Here is a 7,791-nt window from a genome sequence, read left to right on the forward strand (position 1 = left end):
TTCACTGTATCCTAAACATGATTCCTAACTGCTGTTCCCTGATGAATGCGTTGACGTGTCATGGTGAGGGTGTCCCTCTCGAGATGACCATGATCTATACGTTTGTATAAGAAGATGCCCTGAGAGTTTGAGACTGGAGTGTGGTCAGAAGATGCTCCTAGAGTGGGACTCATCATGTTTGGTTCAACAGATACCCCAGCCAACCCAACGGCCTGGAGACCGAGCATGACGATGGCTTCTGGCGGGTCTTCGGAGAAGCTTTGGAAGATCTGGAGACCTGCGGACAGTCTGAGCTTTTGAGAGAGATTGAGGTAACCAATGTCCACCAAAGATGAACATTTTAGGTCTGGGTGGTTACTAGTGAGCTTAAGGAACCAATGGAAATTCCAAACAAGGGTTTCCAATTGTTGACAGCCAATAGGAGAGGCTCCCACTCTTATTTTATGACTGTATCTCTGTTGAAGGAGAAAAGAAACCAGTGGCATACATACATACATAGGGCTCCTGTTCTGCCCATGCAGGTCCCTTTACTGTCTCCACAAATAATTAGGGGTTCTCCTTTCTCAAGTAAAGTTCATCTGGGTGCAGCTCAGTGGCGTCACAAGGGGGATGCGGGGGGTGCGGCCCGCACCCGGGTGCCACCGTTGGAGAGGTGACACCAAAATGACTCAGTACTTTTGGTGTCACCCCCCTCTGAAAAGTCGGTGCTCGGTCATGGACCGAACGCCCGACAGTATCAGGAGAGAGGAGGGGACCCGGCAGCATACCTTATCCCGCCGGGTGACTGTCCCCTCCTCTCTCTGCCGGCGTCCATCACAAAATTGGCCGCCGGCAGGTATCAGAATACTGCCGCGCGTGCGAGATGACGTCACGCGCATGCGCAGTGAAGTCTCGGCGGGGTGACACTCGGTTCCCGCTCCGGGTGTCACCCAGCCTCGGGACGCCCCTGGTGCAGCTACCTACCTCGCCTCTTCTCTGTGCTGCAATCTACCACATTCACCCTGTTTCCACTATTGGTGTAACCTTGGTGCACTAAAAGGATAGTGAGGCATGGTGACTGCCATCTGGCTCTTCTATAAATGGGCTGGGCAATCAACTGAGTCATCAGCGAAAACAGGATGCACTCAAGATACCCAGTCAGGATATAGTGAGGGGGGGCTGAGCTCCAGGTAGACGTAAAATGTACAAATTAATGCCGCTCTGTATTCAATAATTCATCAGTAGATTTATTTATTTTTAAATGCGTGTTATATACGCCATTGGCCCAGCTGGCCCTGTGGGGAACAGATGCATGATGTGCTTGACTCCATCCACTATAGTTAAAGCTGCAATCCAGCTTTTACATCCAGCCTTGCACAGTTGTACCGGCTCCTCTCCTGGACTGAAATGGCTTCCTCTGATGTCACTGCACACTGGGAGCTTCTCACAATGTGCATTAGAAGATGCAGCAAGTCAGAGAGAGCCCCGCCTCATTTCCTGGCTGGAGGATGTCCAGCATCACCATTGGAATTCAGTGCTTTCAGCTATGGAGTGCTCAACATTACATGTGGACATTACCTAGGGTGCATGCAAATGCAGCCTGTCCTGTAACCCCCCACTCCTCCAGACTAAACCCCTCCCATCAAGGCATTTTGTTTGTGCTATACATTTTGTCAGTATGTATTTTGTGTTTATTCTTTCAACCCAATGTAGTTTATTGTGGACGGCAAAATATCAGATATACAATAAATGATGCCTGCAAGACGAGATGGCATTGCCGCTTGCATAGTAAATGTTTTAGGGCCGTTATGCAGTCTTGAGCTTATCTCTAACTCTTGGTGGTGGTCTTGTGCTTGTTTTTTTTTATCACAGGCATCCATCATGACTGGCAGTGTACAAAGTTTGGGTCTGGATGGCAGTAAACTGTTACATGAGAACTCCAATCAGAGTAGCCGCTTCCTGCACCGGAAGGCAGGCTCGCACCACTCTAGAAACACCCCCAAGAAAGACGGCAAGCTCAGCCAAGACCCGAAAATCCTGAAAGACGAAGGACAAGGCATTTGCTCCAGCGCCGAGTTGCTCAAGGTGAGACCTCCACATGGTGTGTGCAGCAATGGCACGCACTGCAAAGGGTCTCTGGGCAAAGCAATGTTCCGGATCCATTGTGCACTCTTCTGTTGCTTATCTATGCCCGTGGTTCCAACTCTTATATTGATATTTAGAACAATTAAATTAATATCATTTTAAACCTACAAGTCTTCAGATCAGCACTGCTGTACATTTTTTAAGTATTAAAATAAATACAGGTCTCTGAAACCTATTTTAAATGGCAGCAGTTCTCCCTCTCTCGTGCCAGGTGACTGTTATGAAGGACTTGGAGACGGAAGACTTTGGGTTCAGCGTCTCAGACGGCCTTCTAGAGAAAGGTGTGTACGTGAACATGATCCGACCTGGTGGTCCGGGAGACAGGAGCGGTCTCCAGCCTTACGATCGGATCCTGCAGGTAACTACAATAAAATACAATCACAATCGTCTCTACCATCTGGGAAGGTGAAAGTCTCAAAAATGGCACCTTTTAGAAGCAGCATGACATGGGCTTTTCACTGTGCAATATGGCTTCCTCTCCTGCTACTGTGGACAACCTGTATGAATGGGTTTGGTTGGTGTGATTTGGGGAAGAAATGGCCAGGCTAAACGCCTAAAACTCACACTTAGACATCCAGGTTGAACTTGATGGACCTTTGTCTTTTTCCAACCTTATCAACTATGTGACAATTTGTGCCGACACCACAAAGCTATTCATAGAACTAACTTTTTGACAGTTACAGATAAAAAGAAAACCCAATAAAATTATTTTCAATGCCATGGTCACTGAGACAATAGATGAAGAGAAATCTCTGAGAACTTGTGTTGATGGCATCAGAGTGTTTTACCTTCTGAAGGGACTGCATGTGGTTGCGAAACGTTGTGATTTTGTGTGATACCATTGTTAAAGGAGAACTATGGGGGGGGGGGGGCTTTTCACTCCCCTCATAGTTCTAGCCGACCTGTGACAATGAGACTGTCACAGGTCGGCTCAGTAGATCGGGAGGTGAGCGAACACATACCGGCGTTCGCGCACCTCTCGATCCTGTCACGGCTCTCTGCTGTGACAGGGGAGGGACTGGATTCCCCCCTCCCCACTCCAATCCTCCAGCGCTGACTGGTGGAACGGACGGGGGAAGGGGCGGGTACAGCTGGCTCTGCCTCTAGATAGGCAGAGCCAGCTGTCACTCACGCAGCTGGGCGGATCCAGACATAATTGTCGGGATCTGCTCCGGCTGTGGCGTCTCAGTATACCGCAAGCTGTAGCTCGCGGTATACTGAGCCTAGGGTGACGGGAGGACGCTAGTTTGTGTCCTCCCATTAACCTAAGTAGAACTATGGGGAAAAGCCTTAACCCCATAGTTCTCCTTTAAAGTCAAGAAAGGACAGATCAATAAAATGGACTGTGGTGTGCTGGTGACCTTTTTGCCGCCAATTGTCTATGCGGTGCCATCCACTGGCCATTTCAGCAGCCACTTAAGTTGCATGAAGTGATATGTCGGTCTGGAGTGCAATGGGACATCTGTAATGAGGGCATTAGTTTTAGATACTTCGCAGAGCATTCGCAAATCGGTGACAGGTGCACTTGACTTGCAGTTGACTTGCAAATGTTGTATTCCCATAGACTTGCATGGACGGTAATGCTAAACCTGTTTGACGTGAATAACACAGGCCCAGTCACAACACCAGATTGCAGTAAAAACTTGAAACCGGCCTTCCCAACTATATTAAAAAAGATGTTACCTGGGCACACAATGTTGTGTGTACTTATCTGAAAATTGTGTCTTTTCACGCAGGTAAACCACGTGCGCACTCGAGATTTTGACTGTTGCCTGGCCGTGCCTCTTCTGTCCGACGCTGGGGACAGGCTGGATCTAGTCATCAGTCGGAACCCTTCAGCAGGGGGTGCTCGGGAAGACGCCATAAAACGCCAAACTAGCATGGAATCCAAAATGAGCACGAAAACCCTCTGAGAAAATGTGACAAATTATGACAGCCCCCCCCATTCCTCAAACCATTTGGCCAACTCAAAGGTACTCGGGCCCGAAGTTTCCTCTCTCTCTTGACGCACAGATATGCTATATGTTCCATTAGGAGTCTTTGTTTTATATACGTTCAGCACTTCTGATTTAGATAAAAGTAACTGTCACTCTTCACACACCAATTGTTAGGGGCCACAGCATTAAGGGGGCTCTGTTCTTGTTTGTAGAGATTTTTCCCTTTTCTCATAATAGGAGTCTCCCCTGTGTGTCTGTGTATTGCCTGTGCTACTTTCCTTTTTTTTAATTAATATTTATTTGCTGGGATTTTGTAGTTTTTGTATCACTGACGCACTTTATACTCTTCTATAAACACCCCAATCTAAAGTATTTTAATCCCAGCCCCCCCTTAGAATTATGGATCATAATTTATTCAACCTCACCAGTAGAGGGCTCCCCAGACCTGCCCAAGCTTTATAAGACCCCCCACAACCCCCCCGATTGCTAGTCCGTCACCTATTTCCAAAGCATGACCCTTCCTCATCTCCAAAGCTGTTTGTGTGAATTGATACCAATTATAAGTGGTACCACATGGTTTTTATCCATATGGTGTCAAACAGCAAAATCGGTATTGCTCGGGGTAAAGGATTGGTTTAGGAATGATATTGCCGGTATATTTTTTTCAAACCTTTGTGTGTCTGCTACATAAAATCTTATAATTTGAGGAAGCTGAACCCCCCCCAGGAAAAAAAATTATCTACGGCCCTGATCCCCATCCCCTTCATATAGTCCATGGTCACTGCTAGACACCCGCACCACATTCCCGGGATCCTACGCAAGCCTTCGCAACAATGGCTGTTCTAACGCACATCTTCCCGTGATGCCCTGCCATCTGGGCCTACTATCCCAAATTAGCGTTTGACTTGGCACTGTGATATCACGCACACTTCCAGCACACTACCATCATTTGTTTCTTCTCTCTTTCCCAAGTCACACTGAGCGTTAGCTGTTACCTGCACCTCACTGCCATTTTCCTTTGTTCCTGTCAGAATTTTGTATTTTGTGGGAAGTCGGTCGCTGCTTTTTATTTCTTTTAGATCACTTTTTTTTTTTCCACATATTACACTGACACTGCCAACATCAGTGAGCCATGATGCACTTTGGACTAATGCGTTGTTTATGTGAAATAGACTTCCCCACCCATGTGGTCCCTGTTGTCCAATCCTGTTTGGTTGCCAAATTTGCTGTTGCTAGAAACTAGCACCCGTTGGTTGAGGAGAATCAAAAAACGAGCTAGAAAAATATATTTTAGAGGTTCACCTTTTTTTAAAACCTTCTTGGATCTAGAGGCTGTCAACGAGGTGGCAGAATTATGGCTTCCTCATGTCCCCCCACGATCCTATTGGATGTAGAGCCATTAATCTTACTAATGATGACACAATGGCTACCAACTAAGGCCATGGAACCTCTAATGGCTTCCAAAAGCAGGGGCCTTCCTTCGCATTTGGTCAGACACAAGGCCAAGGTGTACATCCTGGAGGAAGGAATTTTGAAGCCTTTAAAATTCTTATGTCCTGAAATGTTTTTGAATGGCAAGACTTCAAAATGGTCCACCTACCAGATGCTGGATTGGTTTGGAGGTGCGCTGCCACCTTCTTGTACCTGAACATCCATTTTGTTAGCTAGCCTTTGTTTATTACATCAAAGAAAGAACCTGCCACATCAAAGAAAGAACCTGCCACATCAAAGAAAGAACCTGCCACATCAAAGAAAGAACCTGCCACATCAATGAAACGACCCTTTAGACATCTTTTGAGCCAAATTGATGTGGTGGGTTCTTGGTGATATATTACGTTATTGTTGTCTTGATTGACTAGTGGGTTGATGGGCTGCCTTGACATAAGGACTGGTTTACCTGGCAAAATGGCTTCCTACTTTGTACAAAGGAGGTCTGTTAAGGTTTCATCATCGCTGTTTGTTTTTGTTTTGTTGATGCTCCCTGTGATAGATTGCTGTGGCTTTCAGTTAAGATGTTCTTGGTGATAGGTTCAAGTTATCACTTGACAGTCATGTAACTGATGGAAGTTCTCCTTCTCCAATCAGAAAGATCACACCAAGTCAAGAAAAGAATTTGCATGAAATCTTATAATCATTGTCCTGCCTGAGCACCCTATATTGCCAGTGGAACCCTCTCCCCCCTGACCCTTATGGGGCTTGTGGGAGTCTGGACAGTTGCCAAGGAATCTGCTCCATGATGGCAGCTTGTGTATTGGGCCTGGTATAAGAAGGTGGGCTATTTCAGTGCTTTGTAGACAGCAAGGTCCCAACTCATCCGGGGTCATGTTGGGATTAAAGCCAGAGTTGCCTACAGGAAATAAGGTAAGGACTTTTCTTGGGTTTGGGGGTGGTGGATGGAGTTAATGGTTAGGTAAAAACTACACCTGACTCAGTATTATTGTGTATAGAGTTTCTCTATGAGCTCATTCAATGGGCGTGCTAAGCCCAACAGTTGGCTAACCATAAATAGTGGAGGTTTGCCAAATGTCAGGAGATTACTTGAACCAGTTGGAAGAGACCGTTTAACTAAAAGCTAAGAAATGGTTCCCAGTGGATAAAGGAAGCCTCTTAAGAGCCTATTTTTTTTCCCCTGATGCTCCCAATACAGCCTGCGCAGTTCGCATTACGCCATATACAATATCTGTGCCATAAGCAGGTACCGAAGGTATTTTTTATATGCAATATTTGTGGGTACAGAGCTCCCCGTTTCTCTTGGGTTTTTAAATAATGCATTTAAACTGAAGGCTTTAAGAATAGTTTTCCTTGTACCCTTCTCCTATGCATTTTCAACCGTTGTGTCCGTTGACCTGCATTACGAAAAACAAAATGAGTATTTTTATCCGTACGAGTTTGAAGCGGCTCGACTTGTAAAGTATTTTTCTACAAATTTAGGTTTTCTTACGTATTCATGAAAGCACAATACGTTAAGGTTACAGGATACGGAGAACTTTATTTTAATTCCTGTTCTGGGCACATTTGTAAATATTTTTTTCTGTATTTAAAAAGAAAAATAGGATTATTGTGCAAAAAAAAAAGGGTTTTTATTAATAAAAAAAAAGTGTAATTTTATTTGTACGTCTGATTATTTTTCTCTACAGCGGGCTCAGGTGACCTCCTCCCAGCGAAGACCCGAATCTCTGCCAGGTTCTTGTACTATCCCAGTATTCAAAATTAAAGTGTATCTAAAGCCAAACATGTTATCTGTTGGTTTTGGATGGAGTTTGGAACCCTTGTCCGGCTTTTATTGCCATTTGTGTCTCCAATAAGAGCAAGAGTAGGCAACCTCAGCACCAGTGGCGGAACTACCAGGGTCGCAGCAGTCGCAATTGCGACCGGGCCCTGGCGTTCCGCCACTTGGGGGAAAACCGGGATTTATTCACAAAGTATTTTGTTTAAATCGTTAATTGTCACCGATAATAATATTCTGTCCATCATTTACTGCCAAGGACGGCATATCAATAACGGTCACAATTAACCATTGCAAACAAATGCTTTGTAAATAAATGGTGGTATCCTTGTTAATCCCGTCTGTACATAAACACCGATACTGGGTCAGCGTTCTCGACAGAAGACCGGCACTAAAATTTTAAACAAGCAGTGCCTGAGGTCCCGCGCTTGCTGGGGACCTCGGCAGCCTTCCTCTTAACCATGCAGTGCCGTGGGGGTGGGGGGGGGGGGGGGGGGCCGCTTT

The 7,791-nt window shown here is 45.8% G+C and overlaps 1 protein-coding gene across 2 annotated transcripts in view; it reads left to right on the forward strand.

The window, feature by feature from the left end:
- GRIP2 (glutamate receptor interacting protein 2) overlaps positions 1-4,069 on the forward strand; it is a 131,839-nt gene extending 127,770 nt beyond the window's left edge. For both annotated transcript variants that reach the window (XM_018567247.1, XM_018567248.1), the window contains exons 21-24: positions 191-311; positions 1,852-2,064; positions 2,336-2,482; positions 3,861-4,069. In XM_018567247.1, coding sequence (XP_018422749.1) covers positions 191-311; positions 1,852-2,064; positions 2,336-2,482; positions 3,861-4,037 — 658 coding nt within the window. In that variant the 3' untranslated portion in view covers positions 4,038-4,069. The remainder of the gene's footprint in view (positions 1-190; positions 312-1,851; positions 2,065-2,335; positions 2,483-3,860) is intronic.
- The last annotated feature ends 3,722 nt before the right edge of the window (positions 4,070-7,791 follow it).

Source organism: Nanorana parkeri, unplaced genomic scaffold (genome assembly GCF_000935625.1).
Source record: "Nanorana parkeri isolate BGI_ZX_2015 unplaced genomic scaffold, ASM93562v1 scaffold1025, whole genome shotgun sequence".
NCBI lineage: Eukaryota > Metazoa > Chordata > Amphibia > Anura > Dicroglossidae > Nanorana > Nanorana parkeri.